Genomic DNA, 20,250 nt, shown 5'->3' with positions numbered 1-20,250 from the left:
AAATCTGTGCTTTGGTCTGATGACTCAAAATGTGAGATTTTTGGTTCCAACCACCGTGTCTTTGTGCGATGCAGAAAAGGTGAATGGATGGTCTGTACATGCCTGGTTCCCACCGTGAAGCATGGAGGAGGAGGTGTGATGGTGCTTTGCTGGGGACACTGTTGGGGATTTATTCAAAATTGAAGGAATACTGAACCAGCATGGCTGCCACAGTATCTTGCAGCGGCATGCTATTCCATCCGGTTAGCGTTTAGTTGGGCCATCATTTATTTTTCAACAGGACAGTGACCCCAAACACACCTCCAGGCTGTGTAAGGGCTATTTGACCAGGAAGGAGAGTGATGGGGTGCTGCGCCAGATGACCTGGCCTCCACAGTCACCAGACCTGAACCCAATCGAGACGGTTTGGGGTGAGCTGGACCGCAGAGTGAAGGCAAAAGGGCCAACAAGTGCTAAGCATCTCTGGGAACTCCTTCAAGACTGTTGGAAGACCATTTCAGGTGACTACCTCTTGAAGCTCATCAAGAGAATGCCAAGAGTGTGCAAAGCAGTAATCAAAGCAAAAGGTGGCTACTTTGAAGAACCTAGAATATGACATTTTCAGTTGTTTCACACTTTTTGGTTATGTACTATACTTCCACATATGCTAATTCATAGTTTGGATGCCTTCAGTGAGAATCTACAATATTCATAGTCATGAAAATAAAGAAAACTCTTTGGATGAGACGGTGTGTCCAAACTTGTGGTCTGTACTATAGACAGTCAAAGAGCAGCAACAATCCAATGCACCGCATGAAAGAGTCCTCGGGATTCAGTGTACAAATGCTGCCATGTGCGCTTTGCAAGAAGTAAAACACTGGAAAAGAAAACTTATGGTCAAACCATTTCCCACATTCAACACACGTGTCTCACAAGCAGAGATTTACGTTCAAAACATTTCCCACATTCAGCACACGAATAGGGCTTCTCACCTGTGTGGGATCTCTCATGGGTTAAAAGGTGTCCTTTACGCCCAAAACATTTCCCACACTCAGCACATGAAAAGGGCTTCTCACCTGTGTGGGATCTCTCATGTTTTAAGAGGTTTCCTTTCTCTCCAAAACATTTCCCACACTCAGCACACGAAAATGGCTTCTCACCTGTGTGCGATCTCTCATGGGTTAAAAGGTGTCCTTTACGCCCAAAACATTTCCCACACTCAGCACACGAAAAGGGCTTCTCACCTGTGTGGGATCTCTCATGTTTTTTGAGATCTCCTTTCTCTCCAAAACATTTCCCACACTCAGCACATGAATAGGGCTTCTCACCTGTGTGGGATCGCTCATGTTTTTTGAGGTCTCCTTTCTCTCCAAAACATTTCCCACACTCAGGACATGAAAAGAGCTTCTCAACTGTGTGGTATCTCTCATGTTTGACGAGGTTTCCTTTATGTCCAAAAAATTTCCCACACTCAGCACATGAAAAGGGCTTCTCACCTGTGTGGGATCTCTTATGTTTGATGAGGTTTCCTTTCTCAGCAAAACATTTCCCACACTCAGCACATGAAAATGGTTTCTCACCTGTATGGCATCTCTCATGGCTTAAAAGGTTTCCTTTCCGCTGAAAACATTTCCCACACTCAGCACATGAATATGGCTTCTCACCAGTGTGAGATCTCTCATGGCTGACAAGATTTCCTTTCTCTCTAAAACATTTCCCGCACTCAGCACACGAAAATGGCTTCTCACCTGTGTGCGATCTCTCATGTTTTAAAAGGTGTCCTTTATCCCCAAAACATTTCCCACACTCGGCACACGAAAATGGCTTCTCAACTGCGTGCAATCTCTCATGTTTGACAAGGTTTCCTTTCCATCCAAAACATTTCCCACACTCAGCACATGAATAGGGCTGCTCACCTGTGTGAGATCTCTCATGTTTGACAAGGCTTCCTTTCAATCCAAAACATTTCCCACACTCAGCACATGAAAACGGCTTCTCAGCTATGTGGGATCTTTCATGGCTTAAAAGGTGTCCTTTCCGCTGAAAATATTTCCCGCACTCAGCACATGAAAAGGGCTTCTCACCTGTGTGGGATCTCTCATGTCTTAAAAGGTTTCCTTTCTGCCCAAAACATTTCCCACACTCAGCACATGAAAAGGGCTTCTCACCTGTGTGGGATCTCTCATGTTTGACAAGGTCTCCTTTATGTCCAAAACATTTCCCACACTCAGCACATAAAAAGGGCTTCTCTCTAGTGTGTGATCTCTCTTGATCGGCAACCAGGATCTCTGCAGGAGACCCTTGTCCAGTGACATCATCATCCGTTGTACAGTCTATGGATACAGAGAGACGAGTCTCTGAGAGGTTCCTGATGCTGGGACTCCGCGCTGCAAATAGAGAAACATCATCACTTCCTGTTAGAGAATTCTGAGGGGAGGAAGAATTATCATTAGGGATGTTCAGTGAGCTGCTCAGAATTCCAAGTTGATGCAAAGTTTATGCAGATTAGAAATGAACCAAGTGCAGCAGCTGCACATTTGCATATAGCAATTGTAGAACCAATCATAAGGAAAAGTCTGGACACCAGATAAGCTGCAGATCACCTGGTCTCTGAGGAAGTGAGCTCGTCTCGTGAAACGCTGTGTTTTTGTTTATCGGTACGTTTGGATGGGGGAAGAAATAAAGTGGTGATCTGCAGCTTATCTGGTGCCCGGACTTTTCCTTCCGATTGGTTCTACGAATGGTGTCTGGTTGCCTGGAGGCACAGTAAGTCACCTGACCCCCCCCCCCCCCCCTCACCCCCTATAGGCTGCAAAGTAGCATCAGGTGCTGACCAATTCCCTTATCTTCATTGCACATTTGCATTAAATTGGCATGCAGTCAGTGTAGGGGGAGGAGCTGCTGCTGCTGCTGATACAGGGACAGTGTTAGAGAGACTGTATTGTGATATAGTGCTGTGTAGCAGTCAGTGTAGGGAGAGGAGCTGCTGCTGCTGATACAGGGACAGTGTTAGAGAGGCTGTAGTGTGATATAGTGCTGTGTAGCAGTCAGGGTAGGGAGAGGAGCTGCTGCTGCTGCTGATACAGGGACAGTGTTAGAGAGACTGTATTGTGATATAGTGCTGTGTAGCAGTCAGTGTAGGGAGAGGAGCTGCTGCTGCTGATACAGGGACAGTGTTAGAGAGGCTGTAGTGTGATATAGTGCTGTGTAGCAGTCAGTGTAGGGGGAGGAGCTGCTGCTGATACAGGGACAGTGTTAGAGAGGCTGCAGTGTGATATAGTGCTGTGTAGCAGTCAGTGTAGGGAGAGGAGCTGCTGCTGCTGATACAGGGACAGTGTTAGAGAGGCTGTAGTGTGATATAGTGCTGTGTAGCAGTCAGTGTAGGGAGAGGAGCTGCTGCTGATACAGGGACAGTGATAGAGAGGCTGTAGTGTGATATAGTGCTGTGTAGCAGTCACTGTAGGGGGAGGAGCTGCTGCTGCTGATACAGGGACAGTGTTAGAGAGGCTGTAGTGTTATATATTGCTGTGTAGCAGTCACTGTAGGGAGAGAAGCTGCTGCTGCTGATACAGGGACAGTGTTAGAGAGGCTGTAGTGTGATATAGTGCAGTGTAGCAGTCAGTGTAGGGGGAGGAGCTGCTGCTGCTGATACAGGGACAGTGTTAGAGAGGCTGTAGTGTGATATAGTGCTGTGTAGCAGTCAGTGTAGGGCGAGGAGCTGCTGCTGATACAGGGACAGTGATAGAGAGGCTGTAGTGTTATATATTGCTGTGTAGCAGTCAGTGTAGGGAGAGAAGCTGCTGCTGCTGATACAGGGACAGTGTTAGAGAGGCTGTAGTGTGATATAGTGCTGTGTAGCAGTCAGTGTAGGGGGAGGAGCTGCTGCTGCTGATACAGGGACAGAGTTAGAGAGGCTGTAGTGTGATATAGTGCTGTGTAGCAGTCAGTGTAGGGAGAGAAGCTGCTGCTGCTGATACAGGGACAGTGTTAGAGAGGCTGTAGTGTGATATAGTGCTGTGTAGCAGTCACTGTAGGGGGAGGAGCTGCTGCTGCTGATACAGGGACAGTATTAGAGAGGCTGTAGTGTGATATAGTGCTGTGTAGCAGTCACTGTAGGAAGAGGAGCTGCTGCTGCTGATACAGGGACAGTGTTAGAGAGGCTGTAGTGTGTAATAGTGCTGTGTAGCAGTCAGTGTCGGGAGAGGAGCTGCTGCTGACACAGGGACAGTGTTAGAGAGGCTGTAGTGTGATATAGTGCTGTGTAGCAGTCAGTGTAGGGTGAGGAGCTGATACTGATACAGGGACAGTGTTAGAGAGGCTGTAGTGTGATATAGTGCTGTGTAGCAGTCAGTGTAGAGAGAGGAACTGCTGCTGATACAGGGACAGTGTTAGAGAGGCTGTAGTGTGATATAGTGCTGTGTAGCAGTCAGTGTAGGGGGAGGAGCTGCTGCTGATACGGGGACAGTGTTAGAGAGGCTGCAGTGTGATATAGTGCTGTGTAGCAGTCAGTGTAGGGAGAGGAGCTGCTGCTCCTGATACAGGGACAGTGTTAGTAAGGCTGTAGTGTGATATAGTGCTGTGTAGCAGTCAGTGTAGGGAGAGGAGCTGCTGCTCCTGATACAGGGACAGTGTTAGAGAGGCTGTAGTGTTATATATTGCTGTGTAGCAGTCACTGTAGGGAGAGAAGCTGCTGCTGCTGATACAGGGACAGTGTTAGAGAGGCTGTAGTGTGATATAGTGCAGTGTAGCAGTCAGTGTAGGGGGAGGAGCTGCTGCTGCTGATACAGGGACAGTGTTAGAGAGGCTGTAGTGTGATATAGTGCTGTGTAGCAGTCAGTGTAGGGCGAGGAGCTGCTGCTGATACAGGGACAGTGATAGAGAGGCTGTAGTGTTATATATTGCTGTGTAGCAGTCAGTGTAGGGAGAGAAGCTGCTGCTGCTGATACAGGGACAGTGTTAGAGAGGCTGTAGTGTGATATAGTGCTGTGTAGCAGTCAGTGTAGGGGGAGGAGCTGCTGCTGCTGATACAGGGACAGAGTTAGAGAGGCTGTAGTGTGATATAGTGCTGTGTAGCAGTCAGTGTAGGGCGAGGAGCTGCTGCTGATACAGGGACAGTGTTAGAGAGGCTGCAGTGTTATATAGTGCTGTGTAGCAGTCAGTGTAGGGAGTGGAGCTGCTGCTGCTGCTGATACAGGGACAGTGTTAGAGAGGCTGTAGTGTGATACAGTGCTGTGTAGCAGTCAGTGTCGGGAGAGGAGCTGCTGCTGCTGATACAGGGACAGTGTTAGAGAGGCTGTAGTGTGATATAGTGCTGTGTAGCAGTCAGTGTAGGGGGAGGAGCTGCTGCTGATACAGGGACAGTGTTAGAGAGGCTGCAGTGTGATATAGTGCTGTGTAGCAGTCAGTGTACGGAGAGGAGCTGCTGCTCCTGATACAGGGACAGTGTTAGAGAGGCTGTAGTGTGATATAGTGCTGTGTAGCAGTCAGTGTAGGGAGAGAAGCTGCTGCTGCTGATACAGGGACAGTGTTAGAGAGGCTGTAGTGTGATATAGTGCTGTGTAGCAGTCACTGTAGGGGGAGGAGCTGTTGCTGCTGATACAGGGACAGTATTAGAGAGGCTGTAGTGTGATATAGTGCTGTGTAGCAGTCACTGTAGGAAGAGGAGCTGCTGCTGCTGATACAGGGACAGTGTTAGAGAGGCTGTAGTGTGTAATAGTGCTGTGTAGCAGTCAGTGTCGGGAGAGGAGCTGCTGCTGACACAGGGACAATGTTAGAGAGGCTGTAGTGTGATATAGTGCTGTGTAGCAGTCAGTGTAGGGTGAGGAGCTGATGCTGATACAGGGACAGTGTTAGAGAGGCTGTAGTGTGATATAGTGCTGTGTAGCAGTCAGTGTAGAGAGAGGAACTGCTGCTGCTGATACAGGGACAGTGTTAGAGAGGCTGTAGTGTGTAATAGTGCTGTGTAGCAGTCAGTGTCGGGAGAGGAGCTGCTGCTGACACAGGGACAATGTTAGAGAGGCTGTAGTGTGATATAGTGCTGTGTAGCAGTCAGTGTAGGGTGAGGAGCTGATGCTGATACAGGGACAGTGTTAGAGAGGCTGTAGTGTGATATAGTGCTGTGTAGCAGTCAGTGTAGAGAGAGGAACTGCTGCTGATACAGGGACAGTGTTAGAGAGGCTGTAGTGTGATATAGTGCTGTGTAGCAGTCAGTGTAGGGGGAGGAGCTGCTGCTGATACGGGGACAGTGTTAGAGAGGCTGCAGTGTGATATAGTGCTGTGTAGCAGTCAGTGTAGGGAGAGGAGCTGCTGCTCCTGATACAGGGACAGTGTTAGTAAGGCTGTAGTGTGATATAGTGCTGTGTAGCAGTCAGTGTAGGGAGAGGAGCTGCTGCTCCTGATACAGGGACAGTGTTAGTAAGGCTGTAGTGTGATATAGTGCTGTGTAGCAGTCACTGTAGGGGGAGGAGCTGCTGCTGCTGATACAGGGACAGTGTTAGAGAGGCTGTAGTGTTATATATTGCTCTGTAGCAGTCACTGTAGGGAGAGAAGCTGCTGCTGCTGATACAGGGACAGTGTTAGAGAGGCTGTAGTGTGATATAGTGCTGTGTAGCAGTCAGTGTAGGGAGAGGAGCTGCTGCTGCTGATACAGGGACAGTGTTAGAGAGGCTGTATTGTAATATTGTGCTGTATATCTGCTTCCTAGCTGCTCTGCTACTTGCAGTTCACCAACTAGCGGACCCCCCAATAGTCCATTTGAGGACTCCTCCTAACCACAAAAATCCAGAGACATTAACCCTGCTCTAGTTATTATTGGTAGTTGCTTTCTTGTGATGTCTTGTAGCAACACAACACCACCATATACAGTATAGTGTGTGGCTGTGTCACGGTTACAGCCCGCCGCCCTGTGCAAAAGTAATTTCGTGTCTGACACTTGTGACACGACGCATGCTGTGTTACCCTCATACAGCATTACAGCAGGACCCGTGTGACCGACCATACTGACTTATCAGGGATATCAGTTGCCCAAAAAGAACAGTGTGGCAGACATTTGTGGCAATACCCCTTTGCTGGTCACTGCCTGCTGTGTGATCAGCGTGTACTGTTACCATGTCACGTTTACACCTGTGTGACCGTACTGTGAATTCTAGGTGATCTTTGTGGGCCAAAAAAATAAATAAGTTTTGTGACAACACCCCTTGGCTGGTCACTGTCTGGCCTGCTGTGTGTTCAAAGTGTACTGACTGTTACCGTGTCATTTCAACATCTGTGTGACCGTACTGCTTGTTGTAGGTGATGTCCGTGTGCCCCCTAAAAAATTAGATTTGTTCCAATACCCCTAGGCTGGTCACTGCCTGCTGTGTGGTCAGCGTGTACTGTTACCATGTCACATTAACACCTGTGTGACCGTACTGTGTGTTCTAGGTGATCTATGTGTGCAGTATAAATGCAGAGTATTGTGCAATGAAAGCCGCACATATCTCACCTCTACATCGCTTTGAACCTCCCTGTCACTGCTGCCTCTAGTGCCCGGCATCTTCTCGTGTGTCGCATAATGATATGAGGAAATGGAGATGCCGGACACTAAGGGGGTCAGTGGCTGGAGAATTCACAGTGCTAGAGAGGTAAGAGATGCAAGGCTACTACATCACCATACTCTGCACTTATACTGACAAGTGGGGGGAGCACAGGAGGGGGGCACTAACACCACCACCAGGGAAGCTGTGCAGACAAGAAGGGGGAGCACACCACCACCAGGGAAGCTGTGCAGGTGGAAGGTGGGAGCCACCACCAACAGGAAAGCTGTAGAGGAGGGGGAAGCCCACCACCACCACCACCAGGGAAGCTGTGGAGGGAGAAGCCAGCCACCACCAGGGAAGCTGTGGAGGGAGAAGCCAGCCACCACCAGGGAAGCTGTGGAGGGAGAAGCCCACCACCACCAGGGAAGCTGTGGGATCGGGAGGAGGGAAGCTGTTTGGGAGCGAAGGGGAAACCCACCAGCAGGGAAACTGTACTGGGGAAGAGGGGGTTACTAGGCAGCAAGGAATAGTTTAGGTGTGGGAGGGGGACCAGTAGAAAGAAAGGAGCTGTTTAAGGGGCACATGGCTGCAAAATGGTCATAGCTAATGGTGTGAAAGGGGCGGGTCTTAGTGTCCATTTTTTCTGGCTACAAAAGTTGGGAGGTGTGCATATGATGTCATATCTGCACATGCTCAGTTCATACCAATCAAACAAATACACTTTACTTTTTCATTTAAACCAACTTTATTTACAACAGACACTAACACACATACAGAGACATCAGAACATGCTTCACACACATTGTTACAGTGAGGCAGGGATGACACCTGAGTTCGCTGAAAATGGCTGCTGGTTTTTGGCGGATAATTCTTTGCGTTTTCCGCACATGACGGCCAGCTGGCAGCAGTTACATAGTTATTTGGGTTGAAACAAGACATACGTCCATCGAGTTCAACCAGAAAATAAAGTACAACACCAGTCTACTCCCTCACATAACCCTGTTGATCCAGAAGAAGGCGAAAAACCCTTACAAGGCATGGTCCAATTAGCCCTAAAAGAGAAAAAATTCCTTCCCAACTCCAGATGGCAATCAGATAAAATCCCTGGATCAACACCACTGGGCATTACCTAGTAATTATAGCCATGGATGTCTTTCAATGCAAGGAAAGCATCTAAGCATGCCCGTTTCTAGGGCCGTGCTGCCACCCTCAGCGCTGTTGGGAGGGGGGCGCTGTAATGGAGGGGGGAGCCGGAGCCACTGGGAGGGCTGCCCGACCTCTCCCTCCCTTCCTCTACTATCCCGGGCCGCCCTCCGTGCTCCCCCCTCAGATGCTGAGTGAGCAGGAAGCGCTGTATACAACTCACCTCTCTGCGTTCCAATTGCTGCTCTCTCGCCGCCAGTCTCCTCTCTGCATACACGCTGATACACACGCTGCTTCCTGTTTAGCCGGAAGCAGCGTGTGTATCAGCGTGTATGCAGAGAGGAGACTGACAGCGAGAGAGTGGTGATTGGAATGCAGGGAGGTGAGTTGAATACAGCGCTTCCTGCTCACTCTGCATCTGAGGGGGGAGCACGGAGGGTGTCCCGAGAGAGGAGAGGAAGGGAGGGAGAGGTTGGGCTGCCCTCCCCCATGGCTCCGGCTCCCCGCTCCATTATGGGGGGCAGCTACCTAATCTAACCTATACTGGGGGCAGCTACCTATCTAATTAACCTATACTGGGGGGGGCAGCTACCTATCTAACCTATACTGGGGGGCAGCTATCTAACCTAACCTATACTGGGGGGCAGCTACCTAATCTAACCTATACTGGGGGGCACCTACCTATCTAACCTATACTGAGGGGCACCTACCCATCTAACCTATACTGGTGGCAGCTACCTATCTAACCTATACTGGGGGCACTTACATATGTAACCTGTATTGGGGGCACTTACATATGTAACCTGTATTGGGGGCACCTACCTACCTAGCTAGCCTATACAGGTGGCAATTATACTGGCTACCTATATTGGAGGCACCTACCTAACTAACATATACTAGGGGCACATACCTATCTAACCTATGCTGGGGGCAACTATTCTGGCTACCTATATTAGAGGCACCCACCTAGCTAACCTTTACTGGGGCACCTACCTATCTAATTTATACCTGGGGCGCCTGCCTATCTAACCTATACTGGGGCAACTATACTAGCTACCTATACTAGAGGCACCTACCAGGCTAACCTATACTGGGGGCAACTATACTGGAGGCACCTATCTGGCTAACCTATACCAGGGGCAACTATATTGGCTCACCTATGCCTGGCTACCTATACTGGGGGGACCTATAGCTGGCTACCTATACTGGGGTACCTATTCTTGGCTACCTATACTGGGGGGACCTATACTAAGTGCAACTAGACCTGGCTAACCTATACTGCGGGCACCCATACCTTGCTCCGGTGGAGGGGGCGCAATTTTTACACCCTCGCCCTGGGTGTATTTTAGCCTAGAAACTGCACTGCTTCTAAGCCCCCTTTAAATGCAGATATAGAATTTGCCATAACTGCTTCCTCTGGCAATACATTCCACATCTTAATCATTTACAGTGCTGAGCATAGAGTGTAAACTGCAAATATTAGAGAATGATGCAATGTTATAAAAAAAACAAAACTATGTAACTGAAAATAAACAGACTATTTATTTTTTTTGCTACTAATGTTCTGTTAACCATTTCAGCCCGCGGGGATTTTTCACCTTATGCAACAGAGCAAGTTTCACCTCCCATTTATTTGCTAATAACTATCAATAATTATCACAATGAATTGATCTATATCTTGTTTTTTCCGCCACTAATTAGGCTTTCTTTAGGTGGTACATTTTGCTAAGAATTATTGTTTTTTAAATGCAACACGAAAAGTAAGAAAAAATAGTCATTATTTCTTAGTTTTCGGCCATTATAGCTTTAAAATAATACATGCTACCATAATTAAAACATACGTATTTTATTTGCCCATTTCTCTTGGTTATTACACCATTTAAATTTTGTCCCTATCACAATTTATGGTGCCAATATTTTATTTGGAAATAAAGGTGCATTTTTTCAGTTTTGCGTCCATCACTATTTACAAGCTTATAATTTAAAAAATGGTCGTAATATACCCTCTTCATATGCATATTTAAAAAGTTCAGACCCTTAGGTAACTATTTATGTTCTTTGTGTTTATTGTAATTTTTTTTTTCATTAAAAATTTTATTTGGGTAATTTTTGGTGTGGGAAATAAACAGTTAATTTTAATGTAATATGTGCTTCTTGTACTAAAAAAAGTATGTAGATGTAGTTTACTATTTGGCCACAAGATGGCCACAATGAGTTTGTTTATTTTTCCAGTCCTCCTAGCTTCTCGGAAGCGGAAACTTTTTTTTTTTTTTTCAGGAAGACCGAGGCCTCTTATGAGAGGCCGTCGGTTTTTCTGCTGGGGACTCGGATCAATGAACAGGAACCATGTTCCTATTGATTGATCCCTGGGCTACCAGGGGACACCACGGGGCGCACGGGCGTGCCCGCGGGAGCGCGCATCAGCATTGCAACAGCCGCCTGGACGTGAGGATCATGTCCAGGCGTCATAAATGGTTAATTATCCGTACTATACAACCAATTCATTATATCATCATTTTTTTTTTTCCCGCTTCAGTGTCACTTTAAATAATGGGAAAACGTGGGCTGTACAGCAGTCTATTGGAACTCTGCCAGTTGAAAAGGAGTCACAAATAGATAAGATAAAGGAGTTTATCAGTAACTGAACTTAATTCCCTTAGGACCCGAGGATGCATGCCATCCGGGCCAGGTGCCTTATCCATTTTTATTTTATTTAGTCTTGCCTTCACTCCTTCCTGCATTAAATATTTAATATTAAAATTAAAATTAATATTAAAACTTCTTTGGGTTAGATTTGATATCCCTAGCGATTTGATTTTCAGTTTCAATCTTTGCCACCCTAATGTCTTTTTTACAACTTTTATTGCATCTTATAATTGCTTTATGCAGCCTCGGTCCCCTCCTGTTTTAAGGCCTTATAAGCATTATTTTTCCACTTCATTTTATCTCTAACCTTTCCATTCATCCAAAGAGGCATTCTTTGTTATTCCTAGACATTTTGTTTCCATATGGAATATTTCCTTCAGTTTTCTTCCCCTGAATTATTTTATCCCAGTCCACCGAACTTAGTGCCTGCCTGGGTTGACTTAACTTTGCTTCTCTACACTTTATAGTTTTAGATGCTCCGCTGTTCTGTGACCTATCAATCACCAGATCAAATGTTATGTTGTGATCACTATTCCCCAAATGTTCTTGAACCTGCACATTTGATACATTATCTTGTCTTTTATCTGGTCAATTGTTCTGTAGGGATGACAGAAATCTGCCACTTTTACTGGAATGAGTAGTTTCAATATCCCAATCAATGTCTGAATAGTTAAAATCACCCATAACTATGACCTCACTTTTACTTGTAGTTCTGTCAATCTGCTGTAGTATTTGCCATTCGGCAGTATCATGAATATATTGCGACATGAAGCACACCCCAATAAGCAATTAACCATTATTTCCACCATGAATATTTACCCAAACAGAATCCACATCTTCACAATCTTCATCCAGTTCATCGTTCATGGCAGCTGTAAAAGAGTTTTTAACAAAGAGACAAACCCCTCCACCTTTTCTCCCTGCTCTGTCCTTCCTAAACACATTGTATCCCTCTAAATTTGCTATCCAGTCATGGCTTTCATCCATCCATGTCTCTGTTATTCCCACAATATCATAGCCTTTGTCGATCAGAACGAACTTTGCTTCATCCATTTTATTAGCAATTCTCCTAGCATTGGTTACCATGCACTTTATATTTTTACCACCACATTTTCCAATTTTGGTTACATTTAATGGGCTTCATGAACTTTGCACTACCTCCTTACTTTTTACACTGCCCCCACCCCCTATCCATTCCCTGTAATATTAGGCTACAACTGGTTTTTTTTAACCTTATCTTGTCAACACATTGAGATGTTTCTCCTCTAACCATTTATCCAACTTCACCCCAATGCAGCTGCACCCTCCCCATTTAGGTGTAGCCCATCCCTGCTGCATTGGGGAGAAGAACCTGTAGCCATCTGCAAAGTCAGCCCAGTTCTCCAGGAACAACCCCCCTTCCCCTTCCTGCACCAATTTCTCAGCCACTTATTTAACTCCCTAAGCTCCCTCTGTCTCTCAGATGTAGCGCGTGGCACTGGTAGTATTTCAGAAAATACCACCTTGGAGGTCTTTGCTTTAAGTTTATCTCCAAGTAGCTGAAAGTCATTTGTGAGGACCTTCCATCTCCCATTAACTTTATCATTGTTACTAATGCGTAGCATGACAGCCGGGTCTTCCCCAGCCCCACCCAATAATTTGCCAATGCGTTCCGCTATATGCCGAACCCAAACACCCGAGAGACAACACACTGTATGGCATTCACGGTTTCTTCAACAGATGACCCTATCTGTGTGCCTAATAATCAAATCCCTTATCACCAGTATCTGTCTAGCCTTTGCTGCTCTCCTATTCCCATTCTCATTGCAGCGGTTGTCTGACAGCAATAGGAATTGCATGCAGAGTGTGAAAAAAGCAACAACGTTTTCTTCTCCCGCATGCCGAAAAACTTACATTTTAACAAATGACCATACATGTCCACAGGAAAGCATTACTTGAGTTTTCTCATGTGATTTATCACAGCAGAATGGCTGCAATTACCCCAAGTGTGATCCCTGCCTGAATATGTCATACATGACACACACAAGTTATACATTTGTTACATGGTGATAAGGGCCTAAGCATATGGCTGCCTTGTCTGCAGCACAAGTGGCCGTGTGTCTTACAGAAAACCCCCCAGCTTACACCCTTCTAGAGACTCAGGCAGCGAGCACACTTGTCATGATTTGTCTGCAGCACAAGTGGCCGTGCATCTTACAGAACACTACCCAGCTTACACCCTTCTAGAGACTCAGGCAGGGAGCACACTTGTCCTGATTTGTCTGCAGCACAAGTGGCCGTGCCTCTTACAGAACACCCCCCAGCTTACACTCTTCTAGAGACTCAGGCAGGGGGCACACTTGTCATGATTTGCCTGCAAGGCCAGAATTGCAGGCCAGTAACCCTAAGTCACCCCTACTGTTACAAATCTGTATATGGTAATGTACAGTGACCATCATCAGCATATTACAGGCTAGTAACACCAAGTCACCCCTACTGTGTCCAAACTGTGTACAGTTATGTATTGTGGCCGTTATCAGCTTATTACAGGCCGGTAATGCTTTGTGTGACAAAACACAACAGGGCACTCCAAAGCCATCAGGGTGACTGTACTGTGACTGTTACTAAACTGTCATTAAACACAATTAAGAAAGAAAGTTTTAGATGAGAAAAATCTAACGTTTACACCCCTAATATGGCCAGTCTGTGAGCAGTGACACAGTCATATCAACTAAAGATATTCAATATTTAATGTTGATAACTCACCTGTTCTGCTTTCTGGAAGAGGGTCCTCATCTATAGTTGTCCCCATCATGTCACCCTCCTCTGCAGACTGCTGATCACTCCTCACATATGTTTCTTCTTTTTCAGTAATCACTCTTATTAAATCTTCCACAGACTGCTGATCACGCCTCACATATGTCTCCTCTTCTTCCTCTTTCATTGTCCCCATCATGTCACCCTCCTCTGCAGACTGCTGATCACTCCTCACATACGTCTCCTCTTCTTCCTCTTTCATTGTCCCCATCATGTCACCCTCCTCTGCAGACTGCTGATCACTCCTCACATACGTCTCCTCTTCTTCCTCCTTAATTGTCCCCATCATGGCACCCTCCTCCATAAACTGCTTATCATTCCTCACATACGTCTCCTCTTCTTCCTCCTTAATTGTCCCCATCATGGCACCCTCCTCCATAGACTGTTGATCATTCCTCACATAAGTCTCCTCTTCTTCCTCCTTAATTGTCCTCATCATGTCACCCTCCTCTATAGACTGCTGATCACTCCTCACATACGTCTCCTCTTCTTCCTCTTTAATTGTCCTCATCATGTCACTCTCATCCATAGACTGCTGATCACTCCTCACATACATCTCTTCTTCTTCCTCTTTAATTGACCCCATCATGCCAACCTCCTCAACAGACTGCTGATCATTCCTCACATATGTCTCTTCTTCTTCCTCTTTCACTGTCCTCATCATGTCACCCTCCTCCATGGACTGCTGACCACTCCTCACATATGTCTCTTGTTCTTTGAGCTCAGATCTGAGTTCTAAAAAGTATAAGAAATTATATATGTAAAACATAAGTATTAATAAACAGAGAACACAAAATAACAATTTGCTGGGGGTTGGTGATCTCTCAGGGCAGATGCGCTGCCAAATTTAAGCTTGTGAGCTGCTTCAAAAATAAATTGAAAATGATCTACCAGGCAGAATTTACCTACAGATGCAAGCCACAACTACAGCACATGCACAGCGGCAGCCCATCAGTGATTACCACAAGTCACAGCTGCAGCACATGCACAGCAGCAGTCCATCAGTGATTTCCAGAAGCCACAACTGCAGCACATGCACAGCAGCAGCTCATCAGTGATTACCACAAGCCACAACTGCAGCACATGCACAGCGGCAGTCCATTAGTGATTACCACAAGCCACATCTGCAGCACATGCACAGTGACAGTCCATCAGCGATTACCACAAGCCACAACTGCAGTACATGCACAGCGGCAGTCCATCAGTGATTACCACAAGCCACAACTGCAGCACATGCACAACGGCAGCCAATCAGTGATTACCACAAGCCACAGCTGCAGCACATGCACAGCGGCAGTCCATCAGTGATTACCACAAGCCACAACTGCAGTACATGCACAGCGGCAGCCCATCAGCGATTACCACAAGCCACAACTGCAGCACATGCACAGCGGCAGCCCATCAGTGATTACCACAAGCCACAACTGCAGTACATGCACAGCGGCAGCCCATCAGTGATTACCACAAGCCACAGCTGCAGCACATGCACAGCGGCAGTCCATCAGTGATTACCACAAGCCACAACTGCAGTACATGCACAGCGGCAGCCCATCAGCGATTACCACAAGCCACAGCTGCAGCACATGCACAGCGGCAGCCCATCAGTGATTACCACAAGCCACAACTGCAGTACATGCACAGCGGCAGCCCATCAGCGATTACCACAAGCCACAACTGCAGCACATGCACAGCGGCAGCCCATCAGTGATTACCACATGCCACAACTGCAGTACATGCACAGCGGCAGCCCATCAGCGATTTTCAGAAGCCACAACTGCAGCACATGCACAGCGACAGTCCATCAGTGATTACCACAAGTCACAGCTGCAGCACATGCACAGCAGCAGTCCATCAGTGATTTTCAGAAGCCACAACTGCAGCACATGCACAGCGGCAGACCATCACTGATTACCACAAGCCACAGCTGCAGCACATGCACAGTGGCAGTCCATCAGTGATTACCACAAGCCACAACTGCAGCATATGCACAGTGGCAGCTCATCAGTAATTGCCACAAGCCACAACTGCAGCACATGCACAGTGACAGTCCATCAGTGATTACCACAAGCCACAACTGCAGCACATGCACAGCGGCAGCCCATCAGCGATTACCACAAGCCACAACTGCAGCACATGCACAGCGGCAGTCCATCAGCGATGACCACAAGCCACAACTGCAGTATATGCACAGCTGCAGTCCATCAGCGATTACCACAAGCCACAACTGCAGTATATGCACAGCTGCAGTCCATCAGCGATTACCACAAGCCACAACTGCAGCACATGCACAGCGGCAGTCCATCAGCGATTATCACAAGCCACAACTGCAGCGCATGCACAGTGGTAGTCCATCAGTGAATACCACAAGCCACAACTGCAGCTAATGCACAGTGACAGTCCATCAGTGATTACCACAAGCCACAACTGCAGCACATGCACAGCGGCAGTCCATCAGTGATTACCACAAGCCACAAGTGCAGTACATGCACAGCGGCAGCCCATCAGCGATTACCACAAGCCACAACTGCAGCACATGCACAGCGGCAGCCCATCAGTGATTACCACAAGCCACAACTGCAGTACATGCACAGCGGCAGCCCATCAGTGATTACCACAAGCCACAGCTGCAGCACATGCACAGCGGCAGTCCATCAGTGATTACCACAAGCCACAACTGCAGTACATGCACAGCGGCAGCCCATCAGCGATTACCACAAGCCACAGCTGCAGCACATGCACAGCGGCAGCCCATCAGTGATTACCACAAGCCACAACTGCAGTACATGCACAGCGGCAGCCCATCAGCGATTACCACAAGCCACAACTGCAGCACATGCACAGCGGCAGCCCATCAGTGATTACCACATGCCACAACTGCAGTACATGCACAGCGGCAGCCCATCAGCGATTTTCAGAAGCCACAACTGCAGCACATGCACAGCGACAGTCCATCAGTGATTACCACAAGTCACAGCTGCAGCACATGCACAGCAGCAGTCCATCAGTGATTTTCAGAAGCCACAACTGCAGCACATGCACAGCGGCAGACCATCACTGATTACCACAAGCCACAGCTGCAGCACATGCACAGTGGCAGTCCATCAGTGATTACCACAAGCCACAACTGCAGCATATGCACAGTGGCAGCTCATCAGTAATTGCCACAAGCCACAACTGCAGCACATGCACAGTGACAGTCCATCAGTGATTACCACAAGCCACAACTGCAGCACATGCACAGCGGCAGCCCATCAGCGATTACCACAAGCCACAACTGCAGCACATGCACAGCGGCAGTCCATCAGCGATGACCACAAGCCACAACTGCAGTATATGCACAGCTGCAGTCCATCAGCGATTACCACAAGCCACAACTGCAGTATATGCACAGCTGCAGTCCATCAGCGATTACCACAAGCCACAACTGCAGCACATGCACAGCGGCAGTCCATCAGCGATTATCACAAGCCACAACTGCAGCGCATGCACAGTGGTAGTCCATCAGTGAATACCACAAGCCACAACTGCAGCTAATGCACAGTGACAGTCCATCAGTGATTACCACAAGCCACAACTGCAGCACATGCACAGCGGCAGTCCATCAGTGATTACCACAAGCCACAAGTGCAGTACATGCACAGCGGCAGCCCATCAGCGATTACCACAAGCCACAACTGCAGCACATGCACAGCGGCAGCCCATCAGTGATTACCACATGCCACAACTGCAGTACATGCACAGCGGCAGCCCATCAGCGATTTTCAGAAGCCACAACTGCAGCACATGCACAGCGACAGTCCATCAGTGATTACCACAAGTCACAGCTGCAGCACATGCACAGCAGCAGTCCATCAGTGATTTTCAGAAGCCACAACTGCAGCACATGCACAGCGGCAGACCATCACTGATTACCACAAGCCACAGCTGCAGCACATGCACAGCGGCAGTCCATCAGCGATTATCACAAGCCACAACTGCAGCGCATGCACAGTGGTAGTCCATCAGTGAATACCACAAGCCACAACTGCAGCTAATGCACAGTGACAGTCCATCAGTGATTACCACAAGCCACAACTGCAGCACATGCACAGTGACAGTCCATCAGTGATTACCACAAGCCACAAGTGCAGTACATGCACAGCGGCAGCCCATCAGCGATTACCACAAGCCACAACTGCAGCACATGCACAGCGGCAGCCCATCAGTGATTACCACATGCCACAACTGCAGTACATGCACAGCGGCAGCCCATCAGCGATTTTCAGAAGCCACAACTGCAGCACATGCACAGCGACAGTCCATCAGTGATTACCACAAGTCACAGCTGCAGCACATGCACAGCAGCAGTCCATCAGTGATTTTCAGAGGCCACAACTGCAGCACATGCACAGCGGCAGACCATCACTGATTACCACAAGCCACAGCTGCAGCACATGCACAGTGGCAGTCCATCAGTGATTACCACAAGCCACAACTGCAGCTAATGCACAGTGACAGTCCATCAGTGATTACCACAAGCCACAAGTGCAGCACATGCACAGCGGCAGTCCATCAGTGATTACCACAAGCCACAACTGCAGCACATGCACAGCGGCAGTCCATCAGTGATTACCACAAGCCACAACTGCAGCACATGCACAACGGCAGCCCATCAGTGATTACCACAAGCCACAGCTGCAGCACATGCACAGCGGCAGTCCATCAGTGATTACCACAAGCCACAACTCTAGCACATGCACAGCGGCAGCCCATCAGTGATTACCACAAGCCACAGCTGCAGCACATGCACAGTGGCAGTCCATCAGCGATTACCACAAGCCACAACTGCAGCACATGCACAGCGGCAGTCCATCAGCGATTACCACAAGCCACAGCTGCAGCACATGCACAGCGGCAGTCCATCAGTGATTACCAAAGGCCACAACTGCAGCACATGCACAGCGGCAGCCCATCAGTGATTACCACAAGCCACAACTGCAGCACATGCACAGCGGCAGTCCATCAGTGATTACCACAAGTGCTCACTCCCGCACGCGTCACCAGGAGCTTACTGTGCAGGCGCAGTACAATGTTTTCTTGCACTGCGTCTGCGCAGTATGCTCCCGATGACGTGTGCGGCCACGCTAGATTAGGGTGGGACCGGTGGTGGGGAATGGAGGATAGCGCAGGACATGACAGCTGCAGGAGGCCGATAGAAGCTCCAGGTAAGTGTCAGATTTTGTCTTTTTAACCCCCTCCATAGAACCCCTTTAAGACATTAACAGAGGGATTAAATTGTGGAATGGGATTCGTAAAAACTTATTTAACATGATTGAATTGTCTTCATGATCTTCAGAAACGTGCTGGATTTTATATATACTTGCATGAGCTCACTGGCTCCAGCCTGCTGATCACCTGACATCTAACTGCTAAACAGCAACCAGCACAACTGCCATCTATGTGTTTACCATTTACCTACATCAGTGTTTTACTTCAGCACACATCTGAAAATATTCCTCGGTCAACACTCAACCCCAAGAAATTTCCTTGTGACATCTTCCATTCTCCCCCCCCCCCCCCCCCCACCAAAATCTCACACTCCAAACGTCAGAGACTTCAGGGATATTATTCCCCTAGTGTTCCTTCTGTAAAAACCTCAGGGACAATTTCACTTTATCCTGAATCTGAAAAGGTTGAAGCAGTACAATTCAGGTGATTTTGAATGGACAACATTCATTCAGTAGTCTCCGAGATGAAAAACTAACTATTACAAGAAAAAAAAAAAACTAATCCCCCCTCCTCCCCTCTGCCTCTGAAATCAATGGTTAGTAACACCTCTCCCTCCTCCTGCCCAGACTAAGCTCCCATGACCCTTTGCTACTGCCAAGGCTCTCTGAAAACCTGTGAGCGTGGTTTATTTAGTTTATAGGGAATTAGAGTATTAAAACAAAAACAAAAAAGTATTTGGCTTGAGGAATGCCCTATAAACAATAGGAAAGGAACACAATTATGCAATGAGTAAAAGTTCACCTCGGATCCACTTTAAGTCTTTTCTTTTCTCTCTTTTTAGAATACAGGGGCCATATCAATAGGAAAGGCCATGGCAGTCCTGAGAATATTGACCTCCACATTCCTGGCACTCCAGTGGGGACAACTACACACCACGATCCTACAAAAATGGATACTCAAA

General features: G+C 47.7%; 1 protein-coding gene across 1 annotated transcript in view; it reads right to left on the bottom strand.

The window, feature by feature from the left end:
- Positions 1-723: 723 nt before the first annotated feature.
- The window catches only part of LOC137537137 (uncharacterized), a 134,598-nt gene continuing 115,071 nt past the window's right edge, over positions 724-20,250 (bottom strand). The window contains exons 11-12 of the mRNA XM_068259267.1: positions 14,031-14,816; positions 724-2,366 (exon numbers count right to left, since the gene is read on the bottom strand). Coding sequence (XP_068115368.1) covers positions 895-2,366; positions 14,031-14,816 — 2,258 coding nt within the window. The 3' untranslated portion in view covers positions 724-894. The remainder of the gene's footprint in view (positions 2,367-14,030; positions 14,817-20,250) is intronic.

Source organism: Hyperolius riggenbachi, chromosome 10, assembly GCF_040937935.1.
Source record: "Hyperolius riggenbachi isolate aHypRig1 chromosome 10, aHypRig1.pri, whole genome shotgun sequence".
Lineage (NCBI taxonomy): Eukaryota > Metazoa > Chordata > Amphibia > Anura > Hyperoliidae > Hyperolius > Hyperolius riggenbachi.
The sequence above is the reverse complement of the archived record's forward strand: the minus strand, read 5'-3'. Positions and strand labels throughout refer to the sequence as shown.